Here is a 25,078-nt window from a genome sequence, read left to right as displayed (position 1 = left end):
TGTTTCCTGACTGAGTAGCGAGAAGCATCGGAACACGAGATCGGAGACGCTTCCTTTTATCTATTACCAATGCTGTACTTATACCACTCAATTGTAAGTGCATTCTTTATTAAAGCGGGGGTTCACCCTATTAAAAAAAAAAATATTTTTTTTTTTATTCTAGCATAAAATTCGGCATCGTAGCGCGAGCTACAGTATGCCGGTCTTACATTTTTTATCCCCGTACTCACTGTGCTATTGTACATTGAAGATTCCGGGGAATGGGCGTTCCTATGGAGAGAGAAGGTGATTGACGGCCGGCCCTGGCACGTCACGCTTCTCCGGAAATAGCCGAAATAGGCTTGGCTCTTCACGGCGCCTGCGCATAGCCTGTGCGCAGGCGCCGTGAAGAGCCGAGACCTACTCCGGCTGTCTTCGGGGAGCGTGACGTGCCAGAGCCGGCCGTCAATCATCCTCCCTCTCCATAGGCACGCCCATTCCCCGCGGGAGTCGGAATCTTCAATGTGCAATAGCACAGTGAGTACGGGGATAAAAAAATACAGATAGGCATACTGTAGCTCGCGCTACTATGCCGAATGTAATGCTAGACTGATGTTAAGGAGGGTGAACCACCGCTTTAAATCCTCCCCGTTTTAAAACGTTATACGCTATGAGAGGTCCTTCTTTTTTTGTTATATGATTCTCTGGATTATATGTCGAGCTCCATTGAGATCATCCTGACGGCTAAGGTACTGGGAGACCAGACTTCCCACAAGCCCTATGAGACTGATGTAAAACAGTCTTTTCATCTGGTAAGCAGGCAATCTTATCCTACCTCACGGGTGCACTGGTGATAGGTATCTCACAGCAATCAAGAGTTTTCACATTGTTTGCATAACAACTCTCTCTCACAAGAAAGAATGTTGGATAAAGTCACTTGAACTTTCACTTCACGGCTTCCAAGGACTTTTTTTCTTCAATACACTAATTTTTTAATTTTCTTTTACTATTCTGGCTTCTCAATTTACTCCAGAATGAACTTTATGCTTAATTATTAATTTATATGAATGTTACGGAACCATGAACCAGACGTACAACAAGAGATAAGTGAAAAATAAGAAGGCTTTATTGAATATCAAGCATTAAAGCAAAAGTCCAAAACAGATGGTGAACCCGAATCAGAGTCTTGCGAAGCCTGAGGTCAGGAACCAGAAGGGTAGTCAGACGAAGCCAGGATCAGGAACCAGCAGGGATGTCAGACGAAGCCAGGATCAGGAACCAGCAGGGATGTCAGACGAAGCCAGGATCAGGAACCAGCAGGGAAGTCAGACGAAGCCAGGATTGGAACCAGAAGCAGCAGCAGTCTTAGAAGCATGTGAACACAGGAGGACCAAGCAAGGAACTGAAGCCACAGAACTCCTATATATATGAGCCAGGCATCCAGCTCCTCCCAGTGGGAAGGAGGAGCCGCAGGGTGGGAGGCTATAAGAGACCTGGAAACCAAGATGGCCGCCAGCACATGTCAAACGAAGGAGACAGGAGAGAGGTAAGACCATGACAGTACCTCCCCCTCAAGGGCCCCTCCTCCGCGGTGCAAAAAACGGTTTCTGAGGGAAGCGTGCGTGGAAGGCTCGGAGCAAGGCAGGAGCATGGACATCTGCGGAGGGAACCCAGGAACGCTCCTCTGGACCATAACCACGCCAGTGGACCAAAAACTGCACCCGACCGCGAACCAGGCGTGAGTCCAGGATATTGCTCACCTCATACTCCTCATGATTGCCCACTTGGATCGGACGAGGCCGAGGAACCGAGGAAGTGAAGCGATTGCACACCAGTGGCTTCAACAGGGAGACATGAAACACGTTGGAGATCCGCATGCCAGGAGGAAGCGCAAGGGCATAGGCTACCGGGTTTACCCTGCGAAGCACTCGGAAGGGACCAACAAAGCGAGGAGCCAGCTTGGGAGTGGGCACTCGAAGGTTGAGGTTGCGAGTGGACAACCATACACGGTCTCCGACCTGGTAGGAAGGAGCAGGCGCTCGTCTGCGATCAGCCTGGAGTTTCTGGCGCTGCGCAGAGACCTCAAGGGACCTCTGGATCTGTACCCAAGAAGCACGTAGAGCAGAAAGGTGATCCTCCACAGCCGGAATATCCTGGGGAGAGAATGCCTCCGGTAACACGGCAGGTTGGAACCCATAATTGGCCATGAAGGGAGACGTCCCAGAGGAAGAGTTCACAGCCGTGTTCCTGGCAAACTCAGCCCAAGGCAGGAGGTCAACCCAATTGTCCTGGTGATCGGAGACATAGCAACGAAGGAATTGCTCCAAGGCCTGATTGGATCGTTCTGCGGCCCCATTGGACTGAGGGTGGTAGGCCGAGGAGAAGGAGAGATGAATCCCCAACTGGGAGCAAAAGGCGCGCCAGAACCTGGACACAAACTGACTCCCCCGATCCGACACTATCTCTTTGGGCAAACCGTGCAAGCGGAAGACCTCCCGGGCAAAAATCGTGGCCAACTCTTGTGCAGAGGGTAACTTCTTGAGAGGAACACAGTGGCACATTTTGGAAAACCGATCCACAATCATGAGAATGACCGTATGGCCTCGGGATGCAGGGAGGTCCACAATGAAATCCATCCCCAGGTGTGACCATGGGCGCTCCCCGGTGGCTATGGGTTGCAGCAGGCCCAACGGAAGGTGACGAGGGGACTTACTTTGGGCACAAACGGAGCATGCCGCTACATATGCGGCGATGTCGGAACGTAGGGAAGGCCACCAGAACAGACGTGAAACAGCCCAGGACAGCTGATTCTTACCAGGATGCCCCGCGGTCTTGTTATGGTAGGTTCGCAACAACCGAGTGCGCAACTCCTCAGGCACAAAACATCTGCCGTTGGGTGTCCCAGAGGGAGCACCAGACTGAGCCGCCAAAATCTGCTCACCAAGGGGAGAGGTCAGGCTGGTGCGAATGGCGGCCAGGATCTGATTCGGAGGTATGACCGAAGTCGGTATAGATTCCTCCCTGGACAGCTCGGAGTACTGCCGTGATAAGGCATCCGCCCTGATGTTCTTGGAACCAGGTAGGTAGGAGACCACGTAATTAAAACGTGACAAGAACAGAGCCCATCTGGCCTGACGTGGTGTCAATCTCTTGGCCTCAGAAAGGTAGGTCAGATTCTTGTGGTCCGTCAGGATGAGAACCGGAACCACCGAGCCCTCGAGCAAGTGCCTCCACTCTTTGAGAGCCTGCACTATGGCCAATAACTCCCTGTCACCAATCTGATAGTTGCACTCCGCGGGTGACAGTTTCCGGGAGTAAAACCCACAAGGAAGCAGCGGACCCTCTGGTGTCCTACGTTGAGACAGAAGGGCGCCTACTCCCGTCTCGGACGCGTCCACCTCGAGGACAAAGGGCAACCCAGGGTTGGGATGAGACAGAATCGGAGCTGACACAAAGGCGGATTTTAGGGCCTCAAAAGCCCGGATGGCCTCGAGCGGCCAGACCTGGGAATTACTGCCCTTCCTGGTCAGATCCGTGAGAGGCTTGGCCAGCATGGAGAAGTCCCTGATGAACTTCCGATAATAATTGGCGAAGCCCAAAAAACGCTGCAAGGAACGAAGACCACTGGGCTGAGGCCACTGTAAGACAGCCGAAACCTTCTCAGGATCCATGGAGAACCCCTCAGCGGAAATGATGTAACCTAGGAAGGTTACCTGGGATCGGTGAAATTTGCATTTCTCAAGCTTACCGAACAGCTTGTTCTCTCGTAACCGTTGCAACACTCGTTTGACATCCAGAATGTGGGCCTCCCTGGATTCAGAATATACCAAGATGTCATCCAAATAGACCACCACACACTGCTGCAACAGGTCACGGAAAACATCGTTGATGAATTCCTGAAAGACTGCGGGCGCATTGCACAACCCAAAGGGCATAACCAAGGATTCATAATGACCGGTCCTGGTGTTAAAGGCGGTCTTCCACTCATCGCCCGCCTTGATCCTTACCAGGTTATATGCCGCCCTCAGGTCGAGTTTGGTAAAGACCGTGGCCCCTTTAAGGCGATCGAACAGCTCGGAAATCAAGGGTATCGGGTAAGCGTTCTTGATCGTGATGCGATTGAGACCCCTGTAATCGATGCAAGGCCTCAACTCACCGCCCTTCTTTTTCACAAAGAAAAATCCAGCCCCTGCCGGGGACGAGGATTTGCGAATGTGACCACGGGACAGCGCCTCCCTCACGTACTCCTCCATGGCCTCATTCTCCGCAACCGACAGTGGATAGACCTTGCCGCGAGGAGGAACGGCACCAGGTTGTAACTCAATGGCACAATCATATGGGCGGTGCGGAGGTAGGGCAACTGCGCGCACCTTATCGAATACATACCGGTACTCCTCGTATTCAGGAGGCAACAGAGAGTCCAAGGAAGTACACAGCAACTTGACAGGCCCATGGATGCACTTAGCCCCACACTGTGGTGACCATGAGAGGATCTCGGCCGATCTCCAGTCAAAAGTCGGATTATGCTTCTGGAGCCAGGGGTACCCCAAGACCACCGAGTAGTGTGGAGACGAAATAACTTGGAAGCAGACCGACTCTCTGTGAGCGGCACCAATGGCTACCCCCACTGGAAGGGTCTCATGAGTCACGTGTGACGGTTGGAGGGGTCTGCCGTCTATCGCCTCTAGAGCCAGCGGGGAACCTCGAGCCTGTAGAGGAATGGAATTGGCGGCAGCGAACTCACTATCAATGAAAAAAACACCAGCACCAGAGTCCACCAACGCCTGGGTCGTCACCGAGCCCCCGACCCAGGAGAGGACAACAGTGATCAGTGGTTTATCAACACGGGAAACCGGGGACGAGGAGACTCCACCCAAGATCTGCCCCCGACAGGATCTCAGGTGCGAGCGTTTCCCGGACGGTTTGGACATGCCAACCGAAAATGCCCATCGAGACCACAGTACATGCATCGGCCCTCGCGTCTCCGGAGTACCCTCTCCCCCTCGGACAAGCGAGCAAACCCCAGCTGCGAGGATTCACCCCCAGACAAGTCAACACCAGGAGGCGTGGGAGGAGAGGGAGGCACGGGTGGGACAGCAAACGTAGGCGCCAAACTGTTAGGAGGCCTCCGCAGGCTCACCTTAAAGGAAGGTCTCTCCCTGAGTCTGGTGTCAATCAAAATCAGGAAAGAAATAAGAGCCTCGAGCTCCACTGGTAGGTCCTTAGCTGCAACCTCATCCTTCAAGGCATCCGAGAGACCATGAGAGAAAGCAGCGACCAGGGCCTCATTATTCCAACCTACCTCTGCTGCCAGGGTACGAAACTCAATGGCGTATTCGGCTACGGATCGTGAACCCTGTCTGACGGACATAAGGAGCTTCGCAGCAGAGGCGGCGCGAGCCGGCACATCGAATACCTTCCGAAGAGAAGCAACAAAACCGGAAAACTCGGCAACCACCGGATTGTTGTTCTCCCATAAAGGACTGGCCCAGGCCAAGGCCTTGTCCGAGAGCAGCGAGATCAAGAACCCCACCTTTGATCTCTCAGTGGGAAGGAGGAGCCGCAGGGTGGGAGGCTATAAGAGACCTGGAAACCAAGATGGCCGCCAGCACATGTCAAACGAAGGAGACAGGAGAGAGGTAAGACCATGACAATGAAGCACATCATCACTTATTAGCGCTGCACTGTTTTCCTTTTTGTGTACACATATCAGGCCGTACGGCCACTTCAGAGGTGAACCGATGAAAACGGTCCGTCGGACCATTCTCATCGGTTTTGATAGACCGTGTGTATGGGGCCTCACCTGTGCCAACAGCCGGGGCCACAGACTGTCATTAGCGAGGCTCTCGGCTTTCTTCCCTTAAGCAGCCACAGTCCTCCACACACCGCTCCGGTTCCTCCTGCTTCCGTGCTGCCTCCTCTTGCAGTGCAGGAAAATTAACCCTTTTGCGGGACTGCGGGAAGAAGCTGTCTGTGTGGGAAAGTCCCGCAGAATCCGTGCGTGTTGGGAGGTATGGTATGGTTTGGGGCCCCTTACACAGCTTAAGGCATGGGCCCCCTGGAGCAGAGAACCGGGGCGGTGGGGTGCTGACGCCTGAAATTGAGAAGCGGGGGGGGGGGGGCCTTTACAAAAAAAGAAGAAATAAATTAAAAAAAAAAAAAATATATATATATATATATATATATATATATGTATATATACATGTATATATATTTATAAAAATGGGGGTAGCCATCTGGGGACCTCTGGGCCCTTCCTTTAATAAAAATAAAAAATAAACCTCTGGGCCCTTTAATAAAAAAATAAAAAAAATAAACATTTATAAAAAATACATAAAAAAGGGAGGTTGCCTCTGGGCCTTTTTTTATTTTTTTTTACAAATAACTTGGTGTTTTTATTTGAAAGAATAAATGACATACAGAACGCATAAGCATACATCACACGCAGGTGAGATAAGGAAAATACAGGAGTCAATGCATACAGTGAACATTGGAAATACAGTGCAGGTAGCATCCCAAACGCGCCAGGCAGTTGTAAAAACACAGAGACGCAGGAGGGCGAGAGGACCAGTCAGACACACAGCTATGGTTTACAAGTGGGCACGGGGGGAGGGTCTGTAAGCTCAATCAGGCAGAGCATTGCAAGTAGCAGCATTCTCCACCCAGTCATCCCACACCTTGTTGTATTTGGCCGGGCAACCCCTGTGGGCGTAGATCTCCCTTTTATACGGTAACACAGAATTAACCGCAACTATCCACTCCTGGACAGAAGGGGGTGAGGCTCGAAGCCATTTACGAGCTATCAATAATCGTGCCGTAAATAATGATTCCTGGAGAAATATTTTGTGGTATTTGTCCGAGTCAGGGTCCGGGAACACCCCCAGTAGACACTGCTTGGGGCACAGTGTCAGGGGGGACCCCATCTCGTCATGTATGAATTTCACAATCTGTGACCAGTATCCCTGTATGACCGGGCAAGACCACATGAGGTGAAAAAATGTGCAGGGGGTACCGTCACATCTGGGGCACAGTGGGCTGTATCCTGGCTTGTATTTGGCCAGGCTGGCGGGGGTCAAGTACGACCTGTGCAAAACGTAAAGGTGGGTAAGACGATCTGACAGTTTAGGCGATGCCTTCTTAGTGGCATCCAACGCGTCCTCCCACTCATTATCCTCCAGCTCCCCCACATCCCTGGACCAGCGGTCTTTAAGCCTGTAGGCCAAAATAGCGGCATAGGGCCGAAGAAGGGAATTGTAAAGGATCGAGATTAGCTTGCGGGAGTCTCGTCCTATTATGGTGCGAAGTACTTCAAGTTGTTCAACACCCGGGGGTGTGGCCCCAAACTGGGCATGGAGGGCGTGGCGGAGCTGGAGGTAGCGGAAATGCATGGAGTTGGGCAAACCAAAGTAGTGTTCAAGTTGTTGGAACGATTTTAAAATAGGACCACGATATACGTCGAGTAGGTACCTCACTCCCCGGTCGAGCCAAAGAGCCCGATCCAGGATGGAGAGCAATTCACTCAAATCCGGGTTGTCCCATAAAGGGGTATAAGAGTGGGTGGCCGGTGTTTTCAATTTTCTACCCACCACCTCCCAAATTTTACAATGGTGGTAAAGCAGGCCCTCGCGGCTGCCCAGCGTCCAAGCACCCCTCAAGCCCCTAAAGAGGACCTGGAAAGGGTGAGTGAGCCCGGGAGCACAGCAGTGCGAGGTAGCGGTCACGGTCCTGCTTGTCAAAATAAAAAAAGTGAGACAGTTGTGCCGCCAAATAATAAAAATTGGGGCCCCACACAAACGACTTAAGGATTGAGTCTATGGCCTTAAAAATCTTAAGAGGGAGGTAAACGGGGGAATGCCATAGTACGTACAGGAATTTGGGGAGGAGGACCATCTTAATTAAGTTCACTCGGCCCATGACACCCAGGGGCAACCTGGCCCAAACCTGTGTCTTGGACTTCAGGAACAGCATCAGCGGTTCTATGTTCAGGCGGACAAAGTCCTCAGGAGATCTAGAGATCTGAATACCTCTGGGCCCTTTAATAAAAAAAAAAATATAAACAAAAATAAAAAAAATAAACATTTATAAAAAAAAATAAAAAAGGGGGGGGGTTGCCACATGGGGACCTCTGAGCCCTTTAATAAAAAAAAATATATATAATTTTTTTTATTTTTTTTATAAAAAAAAAGGTGGGTTGCCATCCGGGGGCCCTGGAGACCCCTGGGCCCTTTAATAATAATAATAATAATAAAAAAAAAAAAAAATATATATATATATATATATATATAAATTATAAAAAAGGGGGGGTTGCTGTCTGGGGCCCTTTGGGCCCCTGGGGACCTCCGGACCCCTAAAAAAAAAAAAAAAAAAAAAATTCTTCAAAGGGGGCCCCCTATTGGGCGGGGCCCATGGGCTTGAGCCCAGTCAAGCCCAATGGTAAGTCCGGCCCTGGGTATAGCAGACACTGAGCCTGTCCAAAATACCCAAACAGTGCCTGCATCTGATTGGGTGTAGGTGGTATTCAACTGACAATTTTCCAACAGGCTCAAGTCAATTTTTTGATTGACTTTTGTTGAAGATAGAGCTGCTGGCAGGGCCATACACTGCTCTAGTTTTGGCTGAGCTAGCAGGAATTTGACGAAACTTGAGCAATGAATGGCCAGCTTTAGGATCTCTGTCTCTGAAGTGCTGTCATTCATTAGTGCAATGTTTTTGCAATTTAGTAATCAGTAAAAAATTTAATCCACTACAGGTATTAAAATGTGTTACACAGTCACATAAAACTATTTTTCTTTACAAAGAATTTCATAAAATAGCAAATTGCTGTGCTATCCTAGAACAGAAATCATTTTGCATAAAAGAAATAAAAAGCTAGAGTGAGATCACATTCTATCCTCAAAACTTCCCAATAAATGACGTTTATATCCCATCACATAGACAGTAATAATAAGTAATAGACGGTAATAAAGATTTGAGTTTTATTTTGTTTAAGTACTTTTCTAACATTATTGTTTTCCATTTATTTTATTTTTTTTATCAGAGGCAGAACTATATTGAGTAGGTGCAACAAAAAATAAAATATTCTGTACAAAATAAATTATACCAAAACTGGTTTATGAGAACTCTTGACTTTATCTGGTACCAAGTGCATTTTTGTTAGAAAGGTGTCCATGTGCCTTTCTTATATGCTTAGCAAAGACAAACTTGGGTTGAATTATTTTATACTAGTGCTTCGGTGCTCTCTTCTGTATTATTCAAAAATAAGTAAAAAAAAGGATGCCTATATAGCTTTGGCTTGGTGTTTTCCAGGTTTGGCTTTAATGCAGACTGTATTTACACCAAACTCCTAACATAAGGAGTTTAATAATGTTGGACTTGCCTCCCAAATACTACAGGCAAAATTCCAAAAGTCAAAATTATGAAATACTGGTAATGGTCAGAACAGTGAGTAGTATGTAGAGATGGCATTATCTCCAGTGTGATGTGGCCTACAGATAAATGGACTGCTCACACAAGACTTAAGCTGGCCATATAAAGTGAGACCCTGTCTAACCCAACTTCTTTAGATTGAAAAGTTTACCATGAGGAAAATCGTTGATAAAACAGCGGGTCCGGTTGTCAAAATACAATAGCAACAGCAGGATCCATCTGCGCTGTATATTGTGGACGGAAGAATCTGTAAGATTTTTTTACATTCAGCCCCAGCCTGAATGAAATTAATCTATGGGAGTTATTTACTAAAGGCAAATCCACTTTGTACTACAAGTGCAAACCACAAGTGCCAAGTGCACCTGAAATTGCACTGAAAGAGCACTTGGAAGTGCAGTCGCTGTAGATTCGAGGGGGACATGCAAGGAACATAAAAAACAGCATTTTGGCTTGCATATTGTAACGGAATGACCCGGGACACCCAGAGACTTTGTGAGGATGTGGGATACTCCTGTGTCAGCGTCACTGATAACTCTTGGGTCTGAGTCCACCCTGTGCCCTTTGGGCATGGGGTGGCAAGTGAATCATAATTCATGTATTACATGAGATGGGACATCACTGATAGTTCGTATTGCAGGATTTTGAGATACTGCAAGATGTTGGCCCAACCAGTCAATAGTGACTCATTCTATGATTAGCCCTGACTAGTGACATGCTAATTGAGTCAGGGCCTTTAAGACATTTCATTGTCCTTGTGTAAAGGTGTTGTAACGGACAGGTGTTAATCCAGGTCTGCTCCCAGACCTCTAATTATATATGCTAAATACTGTTTATGTGTGGAATGTACTTGTTGGAGACAGAGCGTCTGTCTGGGGATATGGATTGAAGAGATCATTGTGTGATGGGGTTTTGTTTGTAATGCTGTTAATGAAGTAATGTTTAGTAATTAGCCTTAGTGTGTGGGTGGGGAGTTTATTGTTCCTTTAATGCCTTGTACTGTATATAAGCTGAGAAGAAACCATTAAAATTGTCTTCATTTGAAACAAGTACAGAGCTGCGTGTCTCGTCTTGATTCTGGGGAAATGGGATGGATTGGATGCCTGCTGGTTTGTCTGTGTGTCAGATGAGCTGTCATAGTTGATGGAAGGTCGTAAACGGTGGTGACCGTTACACATATGATTGGATGATAAAATCAGCAGAGCTTCCCCTCATTTCAGATCTACCCCTTAGATTTACAGCGACTGCACTTCCAAGTGCACTTTCAGTGCAATTTAAGTGCACTTTGCACTTGTAGTTCAAAGTGGATTTGCCTTTCATAAATAACCCCAATGGCCTAGATTCACGTAGGGCGGCGTAAGTGTGGGCGGGCGTAGTGTATCGTATTTACGCTACGCCGCCGCAACTTAGAGAGGCAAGTGCTGTATTCACAAAGCACTTGCGTCCTAAGTTACGGCGCCTAATTCAAATTGTGAAGAGGTGGGCGTGTTTTATGCTAATGAATTCCGACGTCCATACTTTGCATGGGCTGTGCCACCTAGAGACATGCTTTATCTTTTACGCCGGCGTATGTCTTACGTAAACGACGTAACTAAATGCGACGGGCGCACATACGTTCGTGAATCGGCGTATCTAGCTCATTTGCATATTCAACGCGGAAATCAACGGAAGCACCACCTAGCGGCCAGCGTATATATTCACCCAAGATACGACGGCGTAGGAGACTTACGCCCCTCGTATCTTGGCAGAATGTATGCGTAACTGATTCTATGAATCAGGCGCATACATACGATGTCGCTCATTCGGACTTACAATGGCGTATCTGGAGATACGCCGTCGTAAGTTTCTCTGAATCTGGGCCAATATGTTTATGGCCAACTTTACTGTGTGTCTATCGTCAAGTTTTTATACATCGTGGACTGCATTCTATACATGCTATTTGGATGAAAACATACATGTGAACAAAAATTAAAGATACATTCTTAGCCATCTTTGTCTGTCATTGGCAATACATTTCAAAAACGATGCTAGTCAACCACATCAATGTGCAGGAAATTGCAACCAGCTTTCAATTTCAAAAACAACCAAATGCTAAAACCTACCATCAATATTTTTGACCATTTCATCTATTGTCTATTGAACATACTGTTAATAGATTACAATTATCTGTTTGATTAAGAAAATGGATGAAATTACCTGAATTTTTTTGTTTGTGGCCAACATAAAAACCTGAATTGTTACTGGGTATAGACTGTGTAGGAGACAGCTCCAGTTAGATTGCTATACATTTCCAGCTTGCTCTATCATCCAGTCCAGCTTAGTGGTTGCCCATAGATGGAGCAATTTTCTTTCCTGCAGCTCCCCGGAGTGGGAAACCTTCCCCGCTGGGAAAACACAGTGATTACTACATGTAAAATCTGGCAGGCTGGGTGTACCCAAGTTGATTGATTGATCAACTTGGGTACATTCAGCATGCCCATACATGGTTGGAATTTCAGTCAGTTACTGCAGAACTGGACGAGATTTGAACCATCTATGGCCAGCTTAAGGGAATAAGAAAAGTATAGAATAAAAAGTTTAGAATCCTGTGTGAACTGCTCTCTAAGTTGCTTTTAAACTTTTGTCCACCTTTGTTTTTTCTCTCATGGAGGATTTAATCAACTAAAATCAACAGTTCCTTTGAATGGACATGACAGCTGTCAAAGTCTGTGGTGGAGTGCATGTGTAAAGATATCCACTCCCTTCTAATCCCGTTTACACACAATAGGAATTTCCGACAAGAAATTCTGAGCGTCTGTAGGCCCCATCAGACTTTTTCTGTCGGAATCTCCAATAGCAAAAACATGAGAGCTCGTTCTCAAATTTTCCGACGGGAAACGTTCTTGTCAGAAATCATGATCATCTGTATGCAATTCCGACACACAAAAAAACATGCATGCTCGGAATCAAGTTGACGCATGCTGGGAATCATTGAACTTCATTTTTCTCGGCTCGTCCTAGTGTTGTACGTCACCACGTTCTTGACGGTCGGAATTTTGTGTGTATGCAACTCAAGTTTGAGCCAAAATTCCGTCAGAAAAAAATCCACGGTTTTCTTGTTGGAATTTCCGATCGTGTGTACGCGGCATAAGGACAGACAACTTTACAGAGATCTGTAGATGTCTTGGTATCAGGCACTAGGGCTAGGCAATAACCATATACAGAAGCAGATGTATGTCAAGTTGTACAGCTCCTCAGCATATGTAGTCCAATAGCTGGATTCAGAAAGGGCGTCCTAACTTTGCGGCGGCGTAGTGTATCGTGTTTACACTACGCCGCCGTAAGTTAGCGAGGCAAGTACATGATTCACTAAGTACTTGCCTGCTAAGTTACGGCAGCGTAGCCTAAAGCGGGCGGGCGTAAGGGCGCCTAATTCAAAATAGGCTGAGGGGGCGTGTTTTATGTTAATTTGGGTTGACCTGACGTGATTGATGTTTTTTTGGAACGCCGAATGCGCCGTCGGCCTACATACCCCAGTTTGCATTGCGGCAACGTACGCCGCACGGGCCTATTGGTTTCGACGTGGACGTAAATCCCTATTCACGGACGACTTACGCAAACGACGTAAAATTTTCGAATTTCGACGCGGGAACGACGGCCATACTTAACATTACTATTCCAGCTATTTGATGGAAAAACTTTAGGCTTGATAATGCGTTACGTAAACTGCGTATCTGTACAGCGTCGGGCAGGCGTACGTTCGTGAATAGGCGTATCTAGTGATTTACATATTATACGCCGACCGCAATGGAAGCGCCACCTAGCGGCCAGCCTAAATATTGCACCCTAAGATACGACGGCGCAAGCCGTCGTATCTTAGATAGGTTTAAGTGTATCTCAGTTTGAGAATACACTTAAACTTAGGTCGCCGCAGATTCCGAGTTAGGTCGGCGTATCTACTGATACGCCGGCCTAACTCTTACTGAATCTAGCTACAAGTCTGAAATATATGTTTTCTTAACTTTGCTAAGAGTGTTATAAATTGACAATATTTCCCATCTCTCCTAGAGAGAAGTAATCAGAACAACCATCTGAATGTGTAAATTATAGATACAAAATATTGGTCTTCTGCAAATGAAGTCACAAAGCGTCTTTTGAATTCATGTGCAGCTTTGCAGTCTGTGAACTCTAAAGGACCATCCAGAAATGAATCGGCTTCTGAATGGAAGTATAACATACAATTCCTCATGTTCTAATGCATTCTTCATTAGATAGGTAATATATCACTTTCATCGTTCTCTTCAGGCTCACTGCTGGATTTTGATTGACCACTAATGGGCATTTCCCCAGCATCTATGAGATGTGCTCCAGGCTGCGAGTCCAAGGAGTCTGTAGTGAGCTGGGTTTCCATGGTGGGCATGCTCTCTGGAGCTTCAGCTTTATGCCTTCTCATGAAACACAGTGGATTTGTCCTGTTAAATAATTTAGCAATCCATGGTTTGGGGATCACATGCTCCAAACTCTCCTGAATTCTGGCACCATCAAGATTTGTGAAATGCAGATCGAGCTTTATGATGATGTCATTCTGCACATAAAACAAAATATAAATATAAATGATTAGCATTGTCTTTAAGAAAAATTTGATAAAGTGATGAGTGTTAAAAATTGACTTACCTGGCATTTCTGAAGGTTAGAAAGCCTGAGCATGCAGTCTGCTTCTTCACCATCATCCTGCAGAGCCACCAGAGAATCTAAGGGGTCACGTCTGCATGCGTTTGATTGATCTGCCATGTCCTATAGAAAGCACAGTATATAGAGGTCTTAAAAAAGGAGACACAAGTGGATATATCGAGCAGAAGGAGACACGAGTGGATATATCGAGCAGAAGGAGACACGAGTGGATATATCGAGCAGAGACAGATCATGATGTTTTAGTATCAGATTTTATTGTAAAGGGCAGGGAGAGGTGACATTGCGGCATTTCTCCATAAACTCTTATAAGTATAGTGTTCTACCCACAGGAAGAAATTGTATGTGTGGTCTGCTTTGGCAGAAGGGCTAGCAATTTTATCACTTTTTATTTAATTCTGGAGTGCGAAGCAGAGGGGTAAAGAGAAACTTCTGGATCTACAAAATCCAATGTCAGGAGAAGGAATTATAATTTTTTTGGCTGCAAAGCAAATTTTGTTTTCCTCAGCAAATTATGTTATGCGGTTGTTTACATAGCATCTACCAATTTATGCACACTTATATATGTAAAAATACTGTATAATATTTACAAAAATTTACAGTTTGCACGTGTCCTGAACTAACTCAGCTTGGGCAACATACTTGAGTCAGCTGCTCTCCTGCTTATGCCCTGTACACACAATCGGTTCGTCTGATGAAAACGGACCGATGGACCGTTTTCATCGGGCAAACCGATCGTGTGTGGGCCCCATCAGTTTTTTTCCCGTCGGTGAAAAAAAAATAGAACCTGTTTTAAAATTTTCATATGGTTAAAAAACCGATAGAAAAAAACGATCGTCTGTGGGGAAATCCATCGGTCAAAAATCCACACATGCTCAGAATTAAGTCGACGCATGCTCGGAAGCATTGAACTTAATTTTTCTCTGCACGTCGTTGTGTTTTACGTCACCGCGTTGGACACAATTGGATTTTTAACCGATGGTGTGTAGGCAAGACTGATGAAAGTCAGCTTCATCGGATATCTGATGAAAAAATCCATCAGTTCGTTTTCATCAGACGAACCGATCGTGTGTACAGGGCATTAGTTTCCAGTGTGTCTTGTGATGTCTTGCCTAATCCAACAGGTGGCACTGTTACTAAGAAGTGCATGAATTTATTGGCTACAAGCTTGGAAAAAACTAAACATTGTCTAATGGTAAAGAACAGATCCACTAACCAGGGCCGGTATGCAGTAGTGTATTTAGATTTTGTGCTGCCCTAGGCCTGACTAAACTTGTGCACCCCCTATTTTAAATATGACCCACCACTTCCTGTCAAGGCCACACCCCTTGCTGTTTAAGACCCGCCCTGAACATTTCGAGTGGGGACACTAGTTTTGAGGGCCTGGGGGGGGGGGGCAATGGAGTCCCTTAATTTGCATAGATTTCCTTGCTTCCTGTTTGGCTATGGGGCAGGAAGTGAAGGGAAATCTCTGCAATGGGACAGGGATGGTAAAAAGTGTTCCTATAGTTCTTCTTCACATTTTATGGAGGGGAATAAGAAGATATAACCATGCCAATGGTGCAGCAGAAAATACATAGCACAGTGAGGAAGGTTTTTTGGTCCAGGATGATAGGACAATCAAAATTAGAAGCACCGCCCCCTCCCAGTTGCAAAATGCTGGCTGCCCGCATACCGAAAGCAGTGCGGCTGCTTTATGGGGGCGCTAGACTAATTTGCCTGTTAATAAATCTTTGTATACATTTAACGCAGTATGTGGCGCCTTTATCATTTTTTACATATTGGTTACATCTACTGATGATTCCTGTTCGCCATTGGATGAGAGTTACTGCCTAAAGATCCGATTTGCTGTGGCTGTTCTCTATAGTGAGAATCTTGATTACATGCACATAGTGATCCTCCGTCATAGGGGATCATAGCAAGCTGGTAAGAAGTAATTTCTGCTGATTGGTGGAGGATTCATCACATTTTTGGACCCGATAGTTTATCAACTTATGGACTTTTTTTTTGCACTAAGCACTGGTGTTCATTGTTTTTTTTTAATCAAGAAAAATATTTTATTGAGACAAAATAAACATACAATTCCATAATAGTAGGATATTAATCAAAGATCAAGGATACAAGCAGAAATTACGCACTTTATCTAGGCAAACTTGGGTATGTTTACGTGTCTTTAGAACATTATGACTAAGAAAAAGAGAACTCCCGCTTAACTTTAAACACACGGTCTAACCAAATATTACAGTTGTCTTTCTTATGCGCCCATACGCCTTTAGTGTAAATCCTGTCATACTGTTAACACAACGTACTATAAACCTGGACCCCCATCCATAGTACAACTTATTGTATACCTCTCAGTTGATTTTTGTCCTACCTCATTTCTCAGTACTACCTGTTAGCCCTGTAAAAGTCTATCCATAACCAACTCCGCCGGACCCAGCCCAGGGGTGTCTAGCCAAGGCTGCCATAAGGAATAGAACTTCTTTGATGCATTTCTATGCTGATATGTAATTTTCTCCCTTATCAACATGCTGTTTACCATCTTCACCCAAAGTCCTTCTGTAGGTACCCTGGGGGTGATCCAGAATCTAGCAATGGCCTTCCGGGCCACATAAAGCAGCCGAAGTACGGCCGTGTGACCATGTGGGGAGAGAGAGGGCACTTCCAGTGCTCCAAGGAGACATACCACTGGATCATGCGGTGCCGGAAAGCCATATGCCTGTGATATAGTGTTTGTGATGTATTGCCAATATCTAAAAAGTTTCGGACATTTCCACATCATATGTAGCAAGTCCCCCTCCTGCGCGTTACATTTTGGGCATAGTGGAGAGTCTCTCAGACCCCACTTAAATAGACGAGTAGGTGTCCTATACACCCTATGGAGCAGAAATAAGTGTGACAGTCTGTGTTGTGCTGATACCGATACCAAAGGGGCGGAGGTCAAGCATATTTCCCATGTATCCCCGTCTATGGGTCCCAAATCTTTTTCCCACCCCTTTCTGCATGGCAATGTCGTAGCGTCATGGGTGATACCAATCAGTCTGGAGTAAACCTGTGAGATCATACCCTTCTTGTCTCTATTCACTAGAACGTCAGTATGGAGGGGGTGTTTCACTAACAAGAGGGGGGAAAGCCTACTCTCACTCTGGATAGCGTGTCTTAGCTGTAGGTATTTGTAGAACTGTGTTCTAGCTAATGGGAACTCATCTCCCAGGTCCGTGAAGGACTTTAGAACTGATCCTGCGTACAGCTGGGCGATGTAGTGAATTCCCGCCTCGGTCCATTGCCTGAAACCCCCTAACTTAGAAAGTTCCCGAAAGTTGGAGTTCTTCCAAATGGGAGTAAAGGGGCACACTCCTTTAATATTAAATGCGGACCTTATATATTTCCATAGGGTATTCAGCAAGGTGACAGTGGGTAGCGATTGGTCCAAGTGCGATAGCCCTGCTTCTAGATGTGATACCGCCGGGAGAACAGATCCCTTGGGTATTAGTGGTGTCCGTACAGGGTCCCCCTCATCTATCTCTCCCCAATGTCCCAAATGTTGTATCTGTGATGCTACAAAGTAGTACCTAGCGTGCGGAACCGCCATGCCCCCTTGATCTTTAGCAAGCTGCAGTGTTTTGAGGCTAATTCTAGCAACCTTTCCGCCCCAGATCAGATCCCTGAACTGGGCATCAATCTGTGCGAACCATTTATGCGGGATCCAGACTGGAGAATTGTGGAAGACATACAGGAGCTGCGGGGCCCACACCATCTTAATAAGATTAGCTCTACCCGTAACCGACAGGGGGAGTTTTTTCCAAACCGCGCATTTCTGTCTAAACCGCGTCAATAGTGGGGTCAGATTCATTTGAAGGAACTGCGTGGGGTCGGGAGTGACCTGTATCCCCAGATACTTAAATTCTTTCACCACCAATACATCCTTAGCACATTCAGGGAGAGGGCTCACTATCGGGTCTAAAGGCATGAGAACTGATTTATTCCAATTGATGCTGAACCCGGACAGGCCCCCAAAGTCCGCGATTAACGACATCGCGTTCTTCAGTGACTCGCCCGTGTCTCCTAGATAAATCAAGGTGTCGTCCGCAAACAAGGATATGACGTCTCGCCCGGCACCCCTGGAAAAACCAGTTATGCCCGGCGAGGCACGCATATGAATCGCCAGAGGTTCCAGTGCCAAGGCGAACAGCAGGGGAGAGAGTGGGCACCCCTGCCGAGTCCCCCTGAACAACCGAAAAGATTCTGAAACTTCACCATTGATTCTCATTCTAGCCCTCGGGGAGCTATACAACAATTGGACCCACTTCAGGAAGGAAGGACCCACACCAAATCTATCTAGCACTTCCCATAAGTATGGCCACTCCACACTGTCAAATGCCTTGGCGGCGTCTAGGGAGAAGATGGCCCTATTACCCGGGTTATCCACTGGTATTTGTAAGTTAAGGAACAGCCTGCGTAAGTTCTGTGCGGTTGATCTAGTAGGGATGAATCCAGATTGATCCCTATGCACCACTAGGTGGATACACTTAGATAACCTAGTAGCTAACACCCTAGCCAATAGTTTCACGTCAAATGTCAATAGGGATATTGGCCTATATGAGTCCGGGGAAAGAGGGTCCTTCCCCGGCTTCAGCAGGACCACTATAAGAGCCTCATCCATGGAGGGTGGGAGCCGTCCAGTTTCAAGAGCAGTGTTGTAGACCTTCAGTAAAATTGGAATGAGTTGTTCCGAGTACTTACTGTAGATTTCAGACGGAAGCCCGTCAGCCCCAGGTGCCTTCCCTTTGTGTGCTAGTGCCAATGCTTCCAGCAGCTCTTCCCTGGTAAGAGGGGCGTTAAGCAAGGCCATCTCCGCAGTTGGGAGACACGGCATCTGGTATTTATCCAGAAATGCGTGTATCTGGGCTACAGTGGGGCTAACCTTCGATGTATAAACATCCTGAAAAAAGCTTTTAAAGCATTCAATGATGGATTGTGTGGAGTGGCACGCCTCCCCCCTAGTATTTCTAACCTCAATTATCTGTGAAGGCGGTTGCTGTGACTTAGCCAAAATCGCCAGCAAGTGGCCGGTGTTTTCCCCTTCCTCAAAATGTCTCTGCTGCAGAAAAAACCTTTTATTTTCGGCGAGCTGCAGTGAGAGGTTCTTGAGCATGGTCTGTGCTGCTAGCCAGCTCCTCCTGTTATTATCAGAGGGGTCCGCTATATAGTCTGCTTCCGAGCGTTGGGCATCTGCCAAGACTCGAGTCTCCCATTCCTTAGTATTAGACTTAATCTCATTAATGGCTCTGATAAGCTGGCCCCGCATATATGCCTTAGCAGAGTCCCACACAACTTGTAGAGTAGTGGAGCCTATGTTATCCTTAAAAAAGTTAGTTAGTAGTAATGGGAGTGGGTCAGATTCTGACATAAGAGACAGCCAGAACGGGTTGAGCTTCCATAGGCTATTCCCCCTTTCCAACCCCAGGCCTAAATCCACCGTGAACGGAGAGTGATCGGAAGTGTGTCTCGGGTGATAGTGGGATGACTTGACCATGGGCAACATCGGGCCATTCCCCAGGCCCAGGTCAATTCTGGATAGCCCCCCCACCGAGGCTGACTGGCAGGAGAATACCTTTGCATCGGGGTTGTGCATTCTCCATACATCTGTTAATCCCAGTTCAGTGACCAACCGAGCGAAAGGGGTAGGTCCCTTCCTCCCATGTACATCCCCCCCCCCTGTACACCCTCGCCTATCCTTCTCAAAATCTAGGAGATTATTAAAGTCCCCGAGGACCAGCACAGGAATACCAGGGAGACAGGATATAAATTCAACCAGCAGTTTTATAACGTAGGATGAGAACGGTGGCGGGATATACACCCCCGCCAACACGCACTTCATCCCATAAAGGGAGCAATATAGGAAGACGTATCTACCCTCGGGGTCAATCTTGGCATCAATATACGTGTATTGTGTGCCTTGCCTAATCATTATGCTCACTCCGCGTGAGTACACGGTATGGGTGGAGTGGTACTGATGGCAAAACTGCCTTGGTGCTAATTTTAGTGTGGACCCCGCTGGGAGATGAGTCTCCTGTAAACAGATCACTTCCGCGCCCAACCTCTTGATGGTACGCATCACCTCCAGGCGTTTAACCGGGGCACCTAGGCCACGAACATTCCATGATAAGCATCTCATTACCCTTGACATTGCATACCATACAACATATTAGCAGGATCATAACATAGTAACATGTATAAGCGACAATTATGATACAAGCAAAGGCAATTGGCAAACCAAAGGGCAAGAAGTATGTCCGGGGGGCTCAAGATATTGGGAGAACTAGGCAGGCACATATCACGGTTTGGGCATAGTAGAACAGTAGTCTTATGGACCATGATCAGATAGCACAAAAAGTTAACTTGGATACATACGGGGGCATCCATGGGGGCTGCCGTGGTAGAATCCACTTTCAATTGGGTCAAATGCATTTCGGCCAACAGGGCCCGGATGACTTCAGTCAACGGATCTAGGTAGGGCCTAACAAAGCCCTCCAGGGGGCAACAGTGGAAGTGCACTTTATAGCGTCTTAAAACTTCTCAACAGCCAACTTCTAGCCCACAGCCACCAAAGTGAACAGTGACCGCCTTGCGACGAGTAACGTGGAAAGTATAACCCGGGTTCGTCTTGTAAGAATAGTTCTCCTCTTCAGTCTGCGGGGCGTCTACCCCTAGCCTCCCTGATCGACTGTTCCTCTCGGTCTAGCCATTGTGCAGCAGCATTAGGGGACTCAAAAAATTGCACAGTGCCAAACACCTCCACTCGCAGTTTGGCCGGGTACAGCATAGCATATTTCAATTCAAGGCCTCTCAAACGACGTTTAACATCCATAAACTTGCCCCTCTTTTTCTGCAATTCAGCTGAGAAATCCGGGAACAAGGACACTTTGGTATTGTCCATTTTTAGGGCAGCCGGATTAATTCTAGCATTATATAAAATGGCATCTCTGTCCCGATAGTGCAGGAGCTTAAACAGAAAGGGTCTAGGTGGAGCACCGGGCTGCAATGGTCTGGACGGCACCCTGTGAGCCCGTTCAACAGAGAACATGGGGGAGAATGCTTCCCTCCCGAACGCAGCGATCAGCCATTTCTCAATGAATTCCACAGGGTTCTTCCCTTCCAGCTTTTCAGGGAGGCCTATAGCCCTCACATTATTTCTCCTCATCCTGTTCTCTAATTCTTCTAAACGAGAGGAATGCTGCTCAATGATATGGTTGTTATAGGAGAGATCCCTCTGCATAGGCCCCAAGTCATCCTCAATGGTGCTCACCCTCTCCTCCAGAGCGGAGGCCCTCTCCCTCAGCTTCTGAGCGTCCTGTCTGAGAAAGGAGATCTCAGACTTCATCCCCTTGATTTCCGTGGTAAGGGCCGTGATAGACATATTGCAGGATGTTACAGCGGCAAATATGTCCCTCAGGGTGGGCTCCCCCTCTGTAGCAGGGCTCACTGGGGTTTGGGGCCTAGTGGATTCCGGGTTAGGAGTACTCACTGTGTCCCATATCAAGCCGGCCTGTACCGAGTCCTCCAAGGGCACTGTATCGTCCGCTTCGGATCCTCCACCCGGCGAGTCCTCTGGAGAGCTGGAGGAGGCCACCTGATCTTTCGGTGGTGGTTTGGAGAACAACTTCTCCGCCGCCTCGCGGTGCTTCTCCTTGGCCGTGCGGCCTGCGTACGCGCCATTTTGGGACATGTGCTCTGCGGATCTGTTCACCAGCTGCTTCTTGCTGGACGACATCGTGGGACCGGAGCGCCGGAAAAGGTATGGGTGTGATCCAGGTAACGTGAGGGGCACAACCGTGTGCCTTGGGTCAATGTGCGGTGACTTCCCCAGGAGTTTATCCAGGATTCTCGGCGGAGCTCACTTCAGCTGCGTCCGGCTACATACGCTGCCTGGCCACGCCCCCCGGTGTTCATTGTTTGGTGTTCATTATTATTAATTATTTATGGACTATACACAATTTTAGGAATTTTTTTGAATGGTCAATATTAATATAATAAGTTTAGTTTCACGTTCATCACCTTTTGAATTAAGGGAATTGTACACAATTGACACAAGTTTATTATTGTTTATCACTAACCTGGTTTTGGGTATATATAATTTTTGGGGTGATTTATTTATCTTTCCAATTTATTAATTATATCACAGGGTTAGGGGGTCAGCGCGATTTATTTTTCTTTCCATGCTTTTTCTTGTATTTTTTGTTTAATCGCAGCTCCCAATTCAATAGCTGCAAATTGGTTTTGCCAAAATTTGCCTTTCTGCCCGGTCCACCCCATAAGACTGTCACTACACTAACAGTGTAGCGCCAGCCGGTGGGGACTCTTTATGTGCTGCCCTTTTGGCCTAGGCCAGGATACAGTGTTGCCGGTATGTCACATTGCTACACGATCCAAAAATGTGCATTTATCAATGCAGCTGCTTTACACACTTATGTTGTAATACACATAGCTGATTAACCGCTTTTCTAACAACTCCCCATCACACACAGGACCAGTACTAGACTATGTTGCGCCCTAGGCAAGATCATCTACTTGCACCCCCCCCCCCCCCCCCCTCAGAAAAAATAGAACTTCAAAATTTAAAACTTGGCTTGTGGTCGTGATGTATTAGCACAATATAAACTGTATTTTGGCACAAAAAAACACAAAAACAAAAAAAAACATGCATTTAGGGGGAGACAGGATCACCTCCTGAACACCTGACAGCAGCCACTTTTTAAAGTGTGGTTAACACTTTAAAAAGCAATCCACTGTGGACTGCTTTTTAGAGTTTTGGCTAGTGTGAACCCATTGTACAGCCATTGTAATGCCACCAATATTCTTTTAACATGGTGACAGTAAGCTGACACCTATGCTGCACAGGCATCAGGTTACTTTCACCCTGTTACAAAGGACAGGAAAATGGGTGGCATTAAATGGCTGTTTTTAAAAGGAGTCACAGGCTCCCTCATCAGAGCTGCCGCCTGCTCGATTCCACACCTGCACTACAGGAAGCCTGCGGGATTTACTTGCAGTGATGTAGAGTGAACTTGTGTACCCATTGGCTGAGGAGGCAGTACAACCTGTAGGCTAGAGGTTGCACCGCCTCCCTGCTGCCTACTTAGTCAATATGTAACTGAACTTTTCTCAAATGTCCCTCCCTTGTGACATCAGAAAACAGGCTGTGCAGCTTTCTGTAGCTGGTAGTCTTGCAAATACAGTAGCCTAGTTACGGCACCATTGATGGGTGCTTTGGGGAGGGGGGGTTTGGACCCCCCCTGACTCCCCCCTTATCTACTCCCCTGGGCTGTGACTTCACCCTAGGTGACTGCCTAGTTTTCCTAGTGGTAGTAACTGCCCCGCATACACAATGTATTGCATTTGCTCCCTACCCAATGGGACTGGAATAAAAATAAGAATTGCCCACAATGAGATAGTTATGAACTACATAGGAAAGAAGATTATTATTACATAGGTTAAGGAAAAATAAAGGCATATCTATTGAATTCAAATGAAAAAGAAAGAATCCTGCATCCCCTGAAACCACAGCTGATGAGAAAAGGCCAAAAACCTGATTGCTAAATGCATTTGCATAGGTAAACATTCTATAATGATACTTGATTTAGTATCCATATTGGTAGCTATTTATATTTTGTGCATTTATATGTCTTCGTTAGAAATGTAAATTGCACCTTTTACAAATTCAGTTATTTTCAGGTATTTTCGATCACGATAAAGTGAAATGATTACTTACGGAAGGTTTGTAAAGAATAATCTTGATGTCGGTTAGATGAGAAGGAATATTTGTCAGTTTTGCAAAAGTATGAATGAGGTTTGAGAACACAGTTTTGAATCTTAGTTCCGCTTCAACTCCGCATGAGAACTTTACCATTTGTTTGGGGATTTCTGGAAAACAGGACAGGTCATAGACTGTTACAAGTTCCGGAACATCAGTCCATTTTGCCAAGTGTCTATCTGATGAGACAACATTCTACTACCACAAATATCCCTCAAAATACAGTAGTTAGATACAGGGCAGCCATCACAAATTTTGGGGCCCGTTACACAGTTATGGCAGGGCCCCCCCAGAGCAGAGGAATGGGGGTGGTTCTGACGAAAAAAAAAAAACAAGTGTAATCTCTTTTCTCCTGACACGAGATAATAAGCAGGGGACCATCGGGCCCCTTACAGGTGTAATGCAATAAATAAAAAAATAAATAAAAAAATAAAACAGGAGGGGGCCGGCCAGGCCTGTAAGGAGCGGGCCCTGGGCACCATTGGGCCCATTACAGGTGTAATGCAAAAAATAAATAAATACAAATAAAAAATAAACGGGAGGGGGCAAGCCGGGCCTGTAAGGGGCCCTGGGGACCATCGGGCCCCTTACAGGTGTAACACAAAAAATAAAAAATAAAAAACGGAGGGGGGCCAGCCGGGCCCCTGGGGACCATCGGGCCCCTTACAGGTGTAATGCCTGTACCCCCCTGATGGTGGCCCTAGTTAGATAGTAAAGACAATACGCTTAAAGCAATTGCTCTAGATAAGAGTATATGCAAACAAACATGTTTAATTTTCTGAACATCACAGACAAACTAAGTCTGCCGCATGAAAAAAAAATCTATAATCAAAGCTTTGTTACAAGTCTGTTCGGTTCTTATAAACCTCATAAAACCAAGCATATTCCGGGAATCAGTCATTATGTGGTATTTTTTGTTTGCTGAGCCTACCAATTTTAGGAAGCATAATAACAGCTAAAGCTGCTTCTACGAATTTGGTTACCACGCTGGAACTGAGCTTTTGAAAGTCAGTGTTTTATTAGCTTTAATTCAGGAAGTTCATGGCTTGCAAACATAAAATGGCAACCACCTCGTTAGAAGCACTGCCCTAGTTTCTACAGGTGTGTGAAAGCAGAATTTTCACAGCACATTTTAATAATAACTGATCAGAATATCTTTCATTCTGCTATACTGCCAAGGAAGAGAGGGGCCAG

General features: G+C 46.5%; 1 protein-coding gene across 1 annotated transcript in view; it reads right to left on the bottom strand.

Annotated features, from left to right (window-relative positions):
- Nucleotides 1-13,305: 13,305 nt before the first annotated feature.
- Nucleotides 13,306-25,078, bottom strand: part of LOC120931544 (mucosa-associated lymphoid tissue lymphoma translocation protein 1 homolog) — a 110,423-nt gene continuing 98,650 nt past the window's right edge. The window contains exons 15-17 of the mRNA XM_040343101.1: nt 23,843-23,994; nt 14,056-14,175; nt 13,306-13,966 (exon numbers count right to left, since the gene is read on the bottom strand). Of these exons, the coding sequence (XP_040199035.1) occupies nt 13,649-13,966; nt 14,056-14,175; nt 23,843-23,994 (590 nt within the window). The 3' untranslated portion in view covers nt 13,306-13,648. The remainder of the gene's footprint in view (nt 13,967-14,055; nt 14,176-23,842; nt 23,995-25,078) is intronic.

The sequence above is a fragment of the Rana temporaria genome, chromosome 3, assembly GCF_905171775.1.
Source record: "Rana temporaria chromosome 3, aRanTem1.1, whole genome shotgun sequence".
NCBI lineage: Eukaryota > Metazoa > Chordata > Amphibia > Anura > Ranidae > Rana > Rana temporaria.
The sequence above is the reverse complement of the archived record's forward strand: the minus strand, read 5'-3'. Positions and strand labels throughout refer to the sequence as shown.